The sequence below is a fragment of the Opisthocomus hoazin genome, chromosome 16 (assembly GCF_030867145.1).
Source record: "Opisthocomus hoazin isolate bOpiHoa1 chromosome 16, bOpiHoa1.hap1, whole genome shotgun sequence".
Lineage (NCBI taxonomy): Eukaryota > Metazoa > Chordata > Aves > Opisthocomiformes > Opisthocomidae > Opisthocomus > Opisthocomus hoazin.
This window is the reverse complement of record NC_134429.1, coordinates 21,293,769-21,309,456: the sequence shown is the minus strand read 5'-3', so window position 1 is coordinate 21,309,456 and position 15,688 is coordinate 21,293,769. Positions and strand designations below refer to the sequence as shown.

General features: G+C 62.5%; 1 protein-coding gene across 1 annotated transcript in view; it reads right to left on the bottom strand.

Annotated features, from left to right (window-relative positions):
* AJAP1 (adherens junctions associated protein 1) overlaps positions 1-11,983 on the bottom strand; it is a 44,539-nt gene extending 32,556 nt beyond the window's left edge. Inside the window, exon 1 of the mRNA XM_075437546.1 lies at positions 11,847-11,983. Within this exon, the coding sequence (XP_075293661.1) occupies positions 11,847-11,875 (29 nt within the window). The 5' untranslated portion in view covers positions 11,876-11,983. The remainder of the gene's footprint in view (positions 1-11,846) is intronic.
* Positions 11,984-15,688: the final 3,705 nt, after the last annotated feature.

The window sequence follows — 15,688 nt, the reverse complement described above, 5'->3', positions numbered from 1 at the left end:
CCCGAGCCCGGTCATCTGTCCGAGCGACGAACTGGGGTCACGGCCACCGAGCGGCTCCGGCAAACTGCAGAACGCAGAGCTGCGAGCCGCCCGCACGTCACCCGCTTCCCGCGGCCGCAGAGGGCTCGCTCGAGCGCGAACCCCCGGGCAGCGCCCGCGAGAGGTGCCTGTTTGCGTCCCTTCCACAAGGTACTTGTTTGCTCTCGAACACCGGCCCCTTTCTCCCCTGACTGCGGAGACACTTCAGAGGCAGCATTAAATGCAGAATAGGCTGATTTTTAATGCAGAATTATACAAATGGAGCCATTCTTCCATTTCACGCCTTCTGTTAGGTAATCTATTGGTACTGCACAGGGAATCAAGGTTATGTCCTTGTTGGGATGATTTACGGACTCTGAGCATTTCGTATCTCCAAACACCGAGGGAGGCAGAGAGAAAAATATTCCGGTGGATGCTCGGACTGCGAGCAGGAGCCGCGGCCGGAGGGACAGGGCGATGCTTGCTCATCCCAGGCAAGAGACGGCAGGAAAGCAGGCGCCACACTCTGGGAGAAGCACCCTTGGCAGCATGGCTGCGTGTCCTACACAGGCGCTCGGAGCCTGACACGCCGTGAGAGCATCTGCAGGAACCCGCGGCCGGGGAAAGACCGAGCCCGCAGCATCTCGGCGGGTGACTTTCACGCTGGAGCAAGAGGAAGAGGGGAAAGTTTCGGTGGCAGGAGCAGATGCCTGGCCCGCAGCCGCGCGTCCTCGGCGAGGTGGGGACTGCAGCCCCGGCGCCTGCCGCAGCCGCTCTCCCCCAGCCCCGCGCTCCTGCCAACCATCCCTGCAGTGCAGCGGCTGTCCTTTGACGTGACACCACCAGCCATCGCCATGGAAATCGAGCATCACCGTCTCACGCCGGGACCCTCGCCGGGGCTGGGAGGGAGGAAGCAGCCCAGGCCGGTGCGCGGGCAGCACGGATGGGTGCCAAAAGGCACGTGGCAAGCGATGCCACGGTCTCAGCAGGCGACCCGTGGACCATCCCGGCAGCGCATCCAGCTCAGCGCCCACCGCATCCCGCCCCGCTCCCCCGGGCGCTGGCACCGGAGGCACAGGGCTGCGGGCACCGCTGACCCCAGCACCCCTCTCCTAAGCGATGCTTTGCTCCGGGACAAGTCCCAGACCCAACCGGAGCGGGGGACTGCCTTCTCACAGCGCCGGCTGCAGCCACGACTTCTTCCAAGATGATTATAAATTTCAGAATATATGGCTCCTTAAAGCTGGGACTGGGAATTAAGGCACAAAAGCTGACACACAGTAGCACCTAGGTAAATTAAATGTGCCACATCACTACCTATCTGTATTACAGAACTGAGCTTCAGGATTACCTACTAATAAAAGTGATATTTAAAACAAGTCCTAAGTTCCTCTGCTCTCCCCCTTCTACCCACAAGTAATTAAACCAACACCGCTTCCTGCGGCGGAGGGGCTGGGATTTATCACGGCGGGGAATCAGCAGAGGGTGAAATAGGCTGAATCCTCACCACCACGCTTCCGCGGCCAGGCAGACGGCACCCATTTCCCCAGGAAAACCGGGCGGAAAGCGGTCGGCCGGGGCTGGGGAGCAGCGGGTCGTCCCCACACAGACGGAGCGGCCGGAGCCGTCCCTGCCTGCCCCTGGGGAGCCCCATCCCGGGGCGGGGAGCGGGGCAGGAGGCCGGCCGCGGCGGAGGGGACCCGCTCGCTTTGCTGCCTCTGTCTTGAGCTCACCCAGCTGCAAATAAACAATTTTAACATTTGAATAGCCACGAGTGCGGAAGGCATAATTAATACCCAGCGGTACCGCCAATGTGCTGATGCGGTAGGCGCAGACCCTGCCAAGGCTGTCAGAGAGCAGATCTGGCGCAGCCGTGCCGCGGCCCCGGCTGCTGCCGCCTTGGGTCCCGTCCTTCGCCCGAGGCAGAGAAAGGGCAAAGCCCCAAGCGCGGCCGCGCGGGGCTGCTGCCGGAGCCCGCCGGTGTGGGACCCCCCCAGCGCGTCCCACACTGTCACGAGCGGCGCGGTCTTCACAGAATCACAGCACGGTTGGGGTTGGCAGGGCCCGCTGGGGGTCACCCAGCCCAACCCCCTGCCCAAGCAGCGTCACCCACAGCAGGCTGCACAGCACCGCGGCCAGGCGGGTCTTGCAGAGCAACACGAGGAAGAGAAAAAAGGAGAAAACAGAGACAAGAGGCACACGTGGCACTGCTGCAAAGGCAAAAGGAGATTTGCTCCACGGCAGCCATGTGCCGAGGCGCTGCCAAAGCGGAGCCAAACTTCAGCCCTGGGTTTCAGGTGCATTTCCCATTTCCGTAGATTCACAGAATCACTAACGTTGGAAAAAATCTCCAAGATCATCAAGTCCAGCTGTCATTTTTAAACATTTATAAAGCTGCCGACAGCACTACGGGGTGCTCGGCACCCGCAGCTGGTCTGAGGATGCTCAGCCAACACGGCGAGTGGGCAACTGTCGTCCAAGATGGCCAGCCTCGATCGACGGGCTCTGGAAGGGACACAACATCTGCTGCAGAGTTTTCCCAGGTCTTGCGGGATTATTTCAAATCGGATCTGCAAGCGCCGGGGGCGGGGAGCCCAGAAGTCGGCGTGTGCCTTCAGACAGAGAAACGTCTTCAGCAAATTTCTGCGCCAAAACCCGGAGCTGGGTGATTCACCCGCCGCCACTCCGGCAGAAGGAGCTCCCCGCGCGGTCTGGCTCCCCCGGCAAGACCCAGCGGGCTGCGGCTTCACCCGCCAGACGTCGCGACGCAGGGCTCGGGGGCAAGCCGCCCCGCGCTGCCCGCGCTGCCTGCCCCCGCGCTGCGGGCAGGGGACGGGGGTCACGCTGGCTCTGCCGCGGCCGGGCGCTTCCCGGGGGGACGGCTCAGCCCCCGGTACCCTGGAGCATCCCCTCCGGCGGGCACGGCACGGCGCGGCCGCCGCTTCCCCCGCCGCCGCTCGGCAAACCCAGCCGGCAAACACTGCGCGCATTTAGCGCGGCGAGGCCGGACACTGGGGCATTTCATCGAACCGTCGGAAATAACACTCGGCTTTTGTCCCGCCGGATAAAGGGGGCTTGTGAGCGCTGGCTTCGCAGCCCAAACCCGCACCTGTCACCCGCTCGTGTCACTCGTCCCCCCCGAGTTCTGCACCAGCGCTGGGGGGCAGGCGGCCGCGGCAGCTTCAGCGCAGACACAACTTGCTGGGACGTTTCTCTCAGATTTCCAAATCCACCTGAAATCTCGTTGAAGAGTCACAGCCTCCAGCTCCACCCTCGGTGACACTAAAAAAATCCCACAAACCTCAGGAAATTAGGGGGTTTATCCCCTTATTTTAGCTTCCGTCTATACCTCCTCGTGTAGTCCATCACCTCCCGTGCACCACAAAATCCTTCCCAGTCTTTACTGCCTAAGCCCTCCCCGGGAGGCGTGTGGGACCGCGCTGACCCTCTCCCACCACCACCACAGAGCAGAGAACACCCCCCGCTTCCACCGAGCCCACGTAAAGCCCCCACGCTGCCGAGGGGAAGGGACTGCTGAGGGCTTTTCCTCCTCTGCAGCCCACATCCACAACGGTGCAGTGATTTCAAGCGATAGCGACCATTTCAACCCAGCCCTCCGGCTCCGAAGGGACCCACAGCGAGGAAGACCATGGTACAAGCCATTGCTTACACCGCCCTTCAACACCACCGCCTCACTGGTAGATGACCCGAGCGCTTATCTTATTTTCTGAATTAATGTGCTCAAGCGCATCATTACAACGTACGCAGGAAACGCTTTGATCTAAAAAAATAAGATAAGTTAGCTCAGTACGTATAAAGTAGCGGCCTAATGAGCTTTAAAACAAAATAATTAAGCTAGGTCTGCTGCATTGCTGTAACGCAAGATGGCTTCGCAGGAGCCGCACGTCGGGCCCCAGCGCTCTGCCTGCCGGGGCACCCGCATCAACGGGAAACACGACCGCCGCGGAAATACCCAAGGAGAGAATGTCTTCCAGTGGGACTTGTAATGACGATCTCCCAAAGAGCTCCCAGACAGGCACCGACCCCGCCAGAAACGCCCGGATGACGGGCGCAGGGCTGGGTGTCCGCAGGGGCTGCGCGGCCCCCGGGGCATCCGACCGAGCCGGGGCTGCGTTCGGGCACCGGGGTCTCCCAGCAGAGCGGCTCTCGACTCACACCGCAGTAACCAAGACCCCAGCCCGGCTTTCTCCTGGAAGTCCCCGGCAGCCCAGGGATGCCCAGCCTGGAGCCTCAGCGGCCGTGCACGGGGACGAACACAGGGGAAGCATAAAGAATTTCAAAAGTTCCAGCAACTCTTACAGAAATGGAGAAGATGAGAGAAATGAAGCCTCTAAAAGCAGACAGGTAGACAGATGGCTTTTATGGAGCAAGAAATACAATCAAATGAAAAAAAAACAGAAGCAGCAGAGCACTCTTTGAAGGTGCGAAACGTCGATAGGAAAGCCTGGATAAAGCAAAGGCACGAGGGCTGGGGAGCGGGGCACGGCATCGCCCGGCCAAGGCTCCGGCGCGGTGCTGGGGAGCTCCCGGCCCCCCCAGCTCCGAGCCAGGCGCTGCGGCGGGGACATCCCGCAGCTGGAGAAGGCTCACAGCTTGGAGAAGAGAGAACGGCCCCAAAAACAGGAAAAGAGCCAAACCAAAATAGAAAGGGAAGGCAGCGAGAACAGAACCAGGGGCAAAGCCTCTTGACCCTTTCATACAGAGGTTTAAATCCCCTTTTAGCACTGAACACTTCATTTTCCCCCGAGACGAGCAGCTCTCCGTGCCGCGGCCGCCTCGCCAGGCGTCCAGCAGCCGGGCAGCTCGCCGGCCGTCCCGCTCGGCAGCCGCGGGAGCCAGATCCGCCGGGTCAAGGTGAAGGTGAGTCACCGCGCGCTCCGGGCGCCTGGAAAACACCGCGCCGTTTGTGGGCACGCACCCTCCGGAGCCTAATTGCCAGTGAGTCAGATAGCGCTGCGCTTTGCATCTCATTAACACAAAAAAAAATCCCCTTTGCGGGAGCGATTAAACTTTTCAAAGCGTTATCTCCACGGGAGAGACGCAGGTCTGTGCCAGGCAGAGCGCCGGTGACGGGAGACCTCCCGCGTCCCTCGCCGCTTTCTGCAAACCTCCGCACTCCATTGCATCTCCCACAGCATCGCACCGGCCCCGCGTGCCAGCGGCCACGCCAGTGCGGACCTTAGGAAGGACGGAAGGGAAGAACGTGGAATCCTGTCCCTTCCCACCAGACGCCCGAGAGAAGGTCCCCAAGGAACTGCTCATAAGAAACGCTTCCATCCTCATCCATCAAAATTAGCGAAATTGATTTTGCCAGAGAACACGTCACTGTGATGGGAACCCAGGATAAGTCCTGAATATTTCACTTCGGAGGACACTAAAGGAGCAGAAAGCCTGTCACGAAGCCAAGAAACACCCTGCCCAGAGAAGACTTCATCAGAAAACCTATGAAAGGCAACTACTTGTAGAAAATGAGTTTATTTGTCCTGGGAGCTCTTTTTAAAATCCCGCCCGCCAGCACCCGAAATGGCAGCGCTTTCCCTGCACAACGCCCAGGCGCTGCGGGCTCTGCCCGGCTTCGGCTTCTGCCGGGGAGAGGCAGCGCCGGACGACGCTCCCGGCGGGACCGCGGCCACGTGGCCTCGGCGCCCGGCATTAATCACCCACGTTTCGGTGGGTACTTAAGTGGATGTCCTAATCCATGTCAATTAACTGACGCCTCATTACTCGAGTCCTGCAGACGGAGGCAGCGATGCTATCGCAGGCACCGGGAGCGGGGCCGGGGTCACGCGCGGGACGCCGGCAATTACCGGAACGCGTCCCCGAGGACGACGCACGCGCGGCAGGGACGGCTCGCCGGGCAGGCAAATCCCGGGGGGGCAAACCCCGGCTCCCCCTCGACCTCGCCATGTCTTTAACCTGAACGACACGCAGTCAAGTGGCAACATCAATTAGCTCCGTTCGCTCTTAACGGAGCCTCGAGCGCTGCCTGCTGAGCGCCGAGCCCTCCGCGCTCCCACGCCGACGAGCTTTGCGCAGCTCCCAAGCCAGCGTCACGCAGCCACGTGTCCCACTCACAGGGCCACCAGCCACGGCCGGTACCACGTGGAGATTCGCCGGAACGCCCCGGGATGCTGCGGAAAGGGAGGCACAGCCAAAGCCCCTCACGGTCCGATCCCTGCCAGGTCACCGCTAAACTCCACAAAACCGCATCCCCGCACGGAACGGTGCCGTCCCTTGCACCGTGTGTGCTGCTCTGCCGGTGTCCCCAGGCACAGGGTCACCCCCCACGCCAGCACATCCCCAGCCCCTCGCTCCTCTCGCCTGAGGACACGCACACCCCAGCAAGCTCCAGTTTTTCCACCTCAAGGGTCCAGACTTGTATTTCTCTCGCGGGAAGCACGTCACTGCTCCCAGATCACGCGTTGCTCCTCGAGCAGCTTTTACTCGGCCTCCGTTTGGAAGCCAAGGGGGTTTGCAGCGCTCGCACCCCAGCCAGGCAGAAGAAGGCTTCGCCGCTCCCACCTCCCCGCTCTGCCAGGGCCAAGCCTCGTCCCACGGACGGCTTCACCCCGGGGCTCCCAGCAGATCCGCAACCGAGGTGCTGGCCCCGCGCGCTGCCAGTCCTCTTCGTCACCAGGAGCCGGGGAGCTGCTCCCGCTGCTCGCTCCAGCCAGGGCTTCCCACGAGACGCAGCGCTAGGGAAGGGCTTCGGGTCCCACAGCACCAGCGGGATGGGGCGAGCGGGATGAGCAGCACACGGGCTGCATCGCCCGCTGGGACGTATCGGCAGGCGCCCGCAGAACGGACACAGCGCTGCCGGGGATGCAACAACGCTGCCAGGGAAGCAGAGCTGCCGGGAGAGACCTTCAGCAGAAATTTCAACCCAAACCATCGCATGTTAAAGAATACCTCCTGCCCACACATCATTTCCAAGTCACATTGAGACATTTTGCAGAGCAGAGTTGAAAATGAACACTTTATGAATGATGAGATTCATTTTTTTCTCTCTCTTTTCTTTTATCTTTTTTTTAAGTCCATGGAATTTCCCCAGGGCTGCCAACGAAGCTGGAGGGCGCAGGAGCTGGCGCAGAGCTGGGGAAGTCTCTGCCACCAAACTTCCGCGGGCCGCTGGCCCCAAGGCGGTCAGTGGTCGCGGACAGAAAACCAGAGCCAGGCTCAAAGGCCTCGCCGGGGATGTGCGACCCGCTGCTCTGCCGGGAAGGACCCCGGCTGAGCCCCGGCGCTGCTTCGGCCTCCTGCCCCGGCGCGCTCGGCGCTGGCTGACCCTGTCCCTGCTCATTTCCATGCAACTGCTCATCCACCTCCAGCCGAGCCGGATTTCTCTCCCTTTTATCGCTGTTGCTTGGTACCAGCAAGGCTGAATCACTCGGCACTGCCGAGAGGACGCATCCTCCCGCGCTCGGGGCCAGCGCCGCGGGTCTCCCCCTCGCCCCGCGAGCATCGCGCCCGGCATCGCCCGGTGCTTCGCCTCCCGCCTGCGCACCCCGCGCGAGCGGCACCGGGGAGTGACGCCCATCGGTCCCCGCGGCGTCCCCGCCGCGTCCCCCCACGCAAAGGCACCCAGCGCCGCGCTGAAAGGGGCTTTAGCACAGCTCCTGCTCGCTGAGCCGCCGGGGCCAGGGAAAGGAGCCGATAAACCCAGCAAGCAGCAGCAATCCAGTGGCAGACAAAACCTCATTTCACGGGGAATCTTCATAAAACCAAATTAACGTTGAAGGATGAAGGCAGGTAAACCTCCCACGGTTAAGTTCAGGCCACAGAGACTCAGTTTAAATCTCCCAGCAGTTCTGATTTAATCAATGCATTTCAAAGTGAAATTAGATGAAATATATCTCCATCACAGAAAATTATGTAAGCTATCAAAGTCTGTAGGTGCGGGTCCCAGTAAGAGCCACAGGAAATATTCATACCAACTCGAATTCCATTTTTAAGGAGGCAGTTCAGGTCCAGAGTTTTATGTTATTCCAGTGAAAAAATTCAATCTGATGAAAACCGTGTACCCAAGGTGAAGCAGGGCCCCAGCGGCAGCTTCAGGAGCGTCCCCCCAAAAACCCACGGCGACCGCCGGGCTTGGCCGGGATCCCCCTCCCAGCGCTACCCTCCAGCGTGGGGAGGCAGGGAAAACCCCTTTCCTTTAAAACGAGGGGGAGAAAGATCCTCCCCGCTGATCCCACCCAACACCCCTGGCTTCCAGGAGCTACCCCGCTGGAAGAGTTTTGGTCTCAAACCCAAACTCCGTTGGGCCTGAGCTGCTGTAACTCCCCTCGTCACCACCGGCCCCTCGTCACGAAGAACGGACACGGAGCAGAGCAGCTCCCGCTCCTCCGGCTCAGCATATTGATTCCCGTAATCCTTCCTCCCGGTCCTTCTCCTATTAGCTATATTTAAAGGCTTGGGCATGCATACATTTCCATAATGAACCTCAGACCTGTTGGAAGCCATATGGATTATTCACACCCCACGGAGCCGTCGCGCGAAGCCGCTCTCCGGCTCACCGCCGCCCTGCATACGCACACACAGCCACAAACGTAAATACGCTGCGCTGGGAGCCCTCGCGGGCCAGGTTTGGGTGAGGAAAGGTAGAAACCAGGCTTTCGGGCCACGCGGAGAGCTGCTCTCCACCTGGTGCTGGCCCCAGTTGCAGGCTGGGCTCGGCAGGAGAATCGGCCATCCCTCCCTTTCGGCAGGCGACCGTTACGTAAAGCGAAGCCGAGCCGCAGTGCTCCGACGCCGGGCAGCTCGCGCGTCCCGCGCCCCGGCAGGCGACGCGGGGCAGCCCCCAGCCCCCACGGCAGCCCCCAGCCGTCACCCTGCCCGAGACGCCGCGGCGGCGACGGCTCCGGCGTTATTACAACAATTATTCACGCTACGGGGAAGAGGCTGCTGAAGACCAGCGCCGCTCGAATCGCTGCCGGCGAGGAGGTACGGACCGCGGCATAAAAGTGCAGTTTATTCAAGCATTATTGTGGCTGTTAAGTATCATAGCTGGTGACACGAGATGAATTTCCGTGGCAATCAATTCACCCAGGAGCAGCCAGCTCAGCCCCTGCGTGGATGCGGGATGAGTAAGGGCTCCTCAGCGGAGGCCATTAACTCCCACTGCTCGCTGCTCTCATTACTTGCCAGACTGCAAGGCTTGCATCTTTGACGAGCGGCTGAATCTACATTTGACAGCGTGAACCTGATGAGTGAAATCCACAGAAAGCGTTTGCTTTGGCAGTGACTACAAGGCCCATAAAGTTTCCTCAGTGCCAGTGTGCGGGGATGTATGCTCTTAACGAGTTGTTTGATGCAACGAGAAGAAATCGCAAATGGTATTTGTACTCGTACCGCAAATCACTCCGGAGCTAAACGCTGTAAGAACCGCGGCGGCTGGTTTAGCACCTCGCGTCCGCCGCGAGGGAGGGGAAGCCCCCGGCCGCCGCCAGGCAGACGGCTCGCTGCAGCGCGGGCAGTGACGCAGGCGCGGACGTCGGTGCCCGTCGGGGAGGCGGCCGGGCGGCCGCCGTCCCCCCAAACCGCGGAGCCCGCGAAGGGCCGGGCGCAGCCGGAGCATCCCCGGGACGGCGCGGGGGCTGCGAGGGGTGACGCTGCGCAGCCGGGGGAGCCGCGAGCTCCCCTCCACGAAGGACAGGGCAGGACAATCCCGAGCGACGCGGGCTTGGGGGTCTTGCCCCTCCCAGCTTAGGAGCAGGGCTGGCCGGCGAGGTCCGGCGTGAGCGGAGCAGTGAGGTTCCGTCTCCCTGCACCAGGCAGTGGCTCCAGGCAGAGACTGCCGGGGCTGAAACGGGCGCTGGAAAGGTCTGCTGCTTCTCTTGGAGCTATTTTTCTAGCAGTCTTCAAGAAAATGAGGGGAAATGACATGGGAAATGTCAGAAATAAAGCCAGAAGCAATTAGAGTTAGAGAGGAGCGAGAGCAGCAGGCAAGGTTAGCAGTAAAGTTATCTCTTATTAAAAATAAAACACGGAGGGACTGGAAGCTGATGAGGTGGTGCAGAGGACAGCCTGGCGCTGAGGATCCAGGACACACAGCAAAGCAATTCGCACGGCGAACCGAGGAGGGAAGCGACCGGAAGGCTCCTGTTCTCACTGCTAAACTCTTCACAAAAATAAAAAAGCAGAGGGCGTCCTCTGTTTCCCAGCTCAGTCTTCTGCTGGCTCCAGCCTCGGGAAACAGCCCTCCAGCTCCGCCGGGCTCCGAGCTGCCACGGAGCAGACCCAAACGCCAGGCACCCTCAGAAACACCGCGGGCGCCGTCCCTGGGAGCCATCCCTAAGGTCACCACATCACCGCAGACTCCCCGGAGACTCCGTCCTTCCCACCACGCCGCAGCGCGTGCTCGGCAGGCGGAAGGACGGACGGGCGGACGGACGTCTCCCGTGGCAGCGCGAAGGTGCTCGCGTTCCCGGGCCGCCCGGGCGCATCGGCCGGGCCCGTCGGGAGTTCGCTGGCCATGTGCCTCCGGAATTTGCCGCACGGCACAGGCGAGTGTGAGAAGCAAAAGCCGAGGGCCTCCGCCAGCTCCGGCACAGACAAAACCTCAGCTCAAGCCTCAGCCCCAGGGCTCCGTCCCAGGTTCAGGCAGGGGGACAAAGCCCCCAGCGACTGCCAAGGGTGGGGGGCAAAGGCCTCTGGCATCACCGGCTCCCCGCCCGCCGCCTTCGGGGACCCCTGCCCGCCTCCCACGCCCCCAAAGCCGCATCCACGGGAGCTGACGGGCTCCCCGAGAGCTGTGCGGGGTTCAGCTGATGCGGGGCTGCGTCCACCCATCGCCCCGCAACTCGCCAGGACGCCCAGTCCTGCTCCCTGGGGGGTGGCCACAGGCCCGGTGCGAGCTGCGGGACCCCTCATCCTGGGACCCCTCACCCTGGAACCCCTCGCTGGAGCACCGAGACCCCCCACGCAGCCGGGGGGACATGGTGAGATCCCCCACACTGCCAGGGGGACGCGGCAAGACCCCCCGGCGCTGCCGGAGGTACGCGGCGAGACCCCCCCACACGCTGCCGGGGGGACGCGGCGAGACCCCCCCACACGCTGCCGGGGGGACGCGGCGAGACCCCCCCCCACGCAGCCGGGGGGACGCGGCCAGACCCCCCCCCCCCCCCACGCAGCCGGGGGGACGCGGCCAGACCCCCCCACACGCTGCCGGCGGGACGCGGCCGGGCACCCGACGCACCGTCCCGCTGGGCAGCGGCGAGGCCTGGGTGGGCGGCAGGGTGTGACCCCCTGCCCCGCACCAGCCCCCCTCCCGCTCCAAACCAGGACTTTTTCATTACAAAAACCCGGCGCGGGGGGAGAGGAGCGGTCCGCGACCCCCGCAGCAGCACAGCCTCCTCCCTTACCCTCCCACTTGCCTCGCACGCTGCCGCTCCAAACGCATCCCACCGAGACAGGCTCGCAAGGCAGAGACCGGGCAGGGCTGCGGGGCGTTGCGGGGCCGGGCGCCCGCCTGCCCCCCGCCGCTCCCCGCACACGGCACCGCGGGAGCGCCCAGACTCGGGCCCCTCCGCCGCGGTAACGGCAACGCGTTACGTAACACTTCGCCTCCGTCCCCCCCGGCTTCGCAATTCCCGATCCATCTCCCCCCGCACTCCCCCCCCCCCCCCCACGCGGGGGGACCCCCGCTGCCCCGCCGGGCACCGGCCCCGCTCCCCCCGCCCCCCCGCGTTAAGTTCATTGTTTAACTCCGCCGGCCGCTCCCCGAGCGCGGGCGGGCGGGCGGAGGCGGGAAGCGCTGCCCGCACTCCCTCCGCGGGGCTCCGCGGGGCTCCGCGCCCCGGCCCTACCTGCTTCCCGGGAGCCGTCGCATCCACATCGTCGCGTCTCCCGGCCCGGCCCGGCCCGGCCCCGCCGGGGCTCACCGCCTCAGCTCTCCATCCTCAGCGGCGGGGCGGGCGTGCCCGGGGACGGGCGGCCGGCGCCTCGGCTGCGCCCGCGGAGGCTGCGCGCCCCATGCGCGGCGGGGTGCGGGAGGGGGGGGGGGGGGAGGCGGCCGGGGGCCCTGCGGGCGCGGTGCGGTGCGGCTCGGCTGGGCTCGGCGCGCCCGCGCCTGTGCGCGCCCCCGCGGCTCGGGGAAGTTGCGCGGGGAGGAGGCGGGGGCGGAGCGCGGCCCCTCCGCGCCGCGGCCGCGGGGGCGGACCCGACGCCGGCAGCCGGGGCTGGGCCGGGGCCCCCGGGCAGGGTCCCGCCGGGAAGGGGCCGCACCGTGCCCCCGCCGGAGCCCCCCGCGGCTCCTGCTCCGCGGCCCCGGGCGTGCGGGCGCTCGCTCTCGCCCCGGGGCCGGCCCGCGGTGCGGGACCTCCGCGCCGCTTCCCTGTCCCTCGAGGAGCCGGTGCTTCCCGCACGGCGCGGCCCCGCGGCGGAGGAAATGTCCTACAGAGCAGCGGGAAAGGGGATGCGGGGTTTTGGGTTTTTTTTGTTGGGTTTTTTTTTTTTGTTTTTTTTTTTTTTTTCCTAATCCGTGCGCGGAGAGTCCGGGCCGCGCTGCCCGCCGGGATCCCGCTCCCGTCCAGAGAAACCGCGGGGTTTCCACCCCGCGCCCCGGCTCTGCGGAGCAGGCGGCGAGCGCGGCGCTGAGCTTCCGTGGCGAGCTCCCGAGCAGCCTCCTCCGTCCCCGGCTCCCGCATCGCCGAGCCGCGCAGCGACCGCCGCCGCCAGCAAGTCCGTGCCTCTTCGCCCTCTGCGCTCGTTTACGGACAGCGGAGCACAAGGAGGGCGAGCGGCCGCGGTGGGAAAGGCTCTGGGTGCTGCAGGAGGGGTTTCAGCAGAGCCCGAGATGTTTGCTCTCTTTCCAGGGGGTGCTGCCCGTGAGAAGCTGAACGATTCCCACAGCTCGTGTGTGGAGAGAGAAGCGTCTCTCTCGGAAAGAGAAGCTGCCGTGGGTGGCTTCAGTTCAGCCGCTGCAATCAAAGAAGTTTTTTGTGTGAATTTGGGGACAGATTCTTCAAAGCTGCTCCTGGCTACGAGGGAGAAGCGGGACCGTGGTTTGCAGAGCCAGAACTGCCTGGGCGGTCCCCGCGGGGAAGAGACCCCCGCAGCTCCGCACAGGGCCGCCAAGAAGCGGCACTTCAACCGCCGCCGCTCGCTTTGTTCCCAACAACCGCACCAGAAGCAAGGCTTAAGCAGAAAGGAGTCTCCCTCCGCTGCCTTTCTGAGTCACGGGGTTTCTTTTCTGCCTCCACAGACACGTATTCGAGCAGCAGCCGGAGCCGGCTGGCGGCAAGGCAGCCGGACGAAAGGTCAGCGTTGTCCCCGCGACGCCTCGCAAGTCCCCGCGCCCTCCGCGTGCTCCCGGTGGACCCGCTCCAGCTGCCACTAGAAGTGCTGTGGTTCAGCGTCCGAGTCCCCGCGCTGTTGGGAGCTGGATTCCGGGTCGGAAGGAACCCGTTTCGGGAAGGCTGAAATCTCCGGGGCTGGCCTGAAGAACAGCTTGTCCTGGGAGGCTGCAGCTGCTGGGGGACGGCTCCTGCCCAAGCCCAAGCAGCAGCAGGGCTACAGCAGTGTCCTAGATAACGGCCGGGCGGATTTTTGTTTTCTCCTGAGCACGCTTCCGACCCGCTGGTGTTTGGGCATGGTTCCCTCAGAGCCACCGACGGAATCCCGGCGTGCCGGCTGGGCAGCGTGCACTCGGCGACGCTGGAAGGTCGATGACAGCCCCCTCTCCATCTCCCGGTAGCGAGGCCAGTTGCAAACTGGACCACAGCTCTGCCCAGTCAAACTTCTCATCCCTCCGCAGCCTGGAGGGAGCGAGCCACGAGACCCAGGGATGTTCGTTACATGCAAACCCATGATTTTTACGAATTATGTTCATAGTTGCAAATTACCAGAGCTTCAGAAAAACAGGTATCAAAGCCCACCACTCACCTGGGCGCAGCCTTTCTGGAGGCTGCGTGTGTAGCGACTTGAAAGAGAAAGCTCAGCTGCACGGCAAGCCCGGGGACTTTATCATCCATCAAACCCAGCTAACTAACATGAAAGATCTTTAGCAAGAAGGGAAGCGCGTGCAGTTGTCAGCCTCCTAAGAGTCTGTGCTGGAGCCTGAGAGATACTGGAACGCAGCTAAGTAGGAGACAATCAATTAAGGCTTAAATAAACCCAAACGAGCAAACATTAATGAGAGCTATCTCGTATCTGAAACAAATCCTCGTAACTCATCCCCACTTAAAAGAATACTACGTCCCCATTGGTGCCAAACGCACGGAGCCGGTGTGGGGATTGCGCACGGGGGGATCCCCCCGGGCTGGGGTCAGCACCGTGTCCGGGCAGCTCTGGGGCCCGGCAGCACAGGCCGAGCGTGAGGAAGGGGCTGGAAGTCAGCGGGAAACTCTTCCCACGTTTATTTGGTGATAAACCTCCGTTATACCTCTATAGAGATCAGCAAATGAACCCCAGTACTGAAAGGCCCCGTGCCCCTGCCTTCAGCATTCCTCTGGCCCCAAACCCCCTGTGGAGCTTCTGGCCTCTGCTCTGTGTTGAAACCTCACCAGCCAGAAGCTCCCAGAATATTTTTGAACAAGAAAAAAAGAGATATCAAAGGAGAGCTGAGGCTTTTGACGGTACCAAAGCAAGTGTGCACACAAAGCTTTTATATATTACATATAACCCATTCTTTGGGGTCAGGGATGGTTGGAGATGCTTGGAGCGTAAACCTCGCTGGGAGGGAGATACCTGGCCAGAGTCTGGGCATCCGAGCTGCGTCCTCGCTGCCCTGCCGAGAGCCCTGCCCGCTGCCTGCCTGCCTGGGCCAGGCGACACGCGAGGCACTCGCTGCTGTGCCTGCTGAAAACAGCCGGAGCACCATTTTTAGTGGCGTTTTAGAAGGCAGATTGATGCCAATCGGCAATCTTGGCCCCCTTTGTCTGGCTCATTCCCTCAGCAGCGCAGTGCTGCCGGGGCTGCCTAGCGCGGGGTGGGCAGCGGGCGATGGAGCAGCCCGCTGCGGGAGCAGGAACTGTGAATTATCCCACCATTTAAGTAGGAGGGAAGGAAGTCATTAGCGAAGTCATTTGTCTAACTTGTTCTTCTCAGAGTCATCTCTCCGAGAGAGTAAAGTTCCTGACGCTGGTGCAGAGCTGCCAACACTGCCTGGAACTGCCTGCTGCGCTGCGGGTTGCAGATGCTCACACGGACCCGTGTTCTGGAAGGAAAGAGGGGTTTTCCCCGTGACACTTCCCAGGTTTTCCATAACAGCACCTGTGTCATCGCCCACCCACCCACCGTGAGCTCTAACAGGTGTGGGCACCCAAGGGTGCTGCTAGCTGCGGCGGCTGAGCGTCGCCAGCTGCACTGCGCTGCACCCATCATCTCCTTCAGGCAAAATCTGTTAATTTGCCTCTGAGCGGAAAGAAAGACGCTGCCCCGGCTACACTTGCCAAGGAGGAGTGAAAATTGTCTCCTCAATAGAAATAGGTTGTCATTACCCATTTTCCTTTCATATGGAAAAGGCAGAAGTGTTACTTAGAGCCTGTGAAGAAGAGAGGAGTATAATGCAATTTCTACCTCCTTGTAACATCGTACTTGGGCTTTTCAGACCAGCGCTGACAGGGAGTAGGATTCTGGAAAGCAGCTTGCAGGTTTTACACTCTGAGCAGCTCTCAGGGGACTCTGACTTGTGTTCACTTCAGAAAGC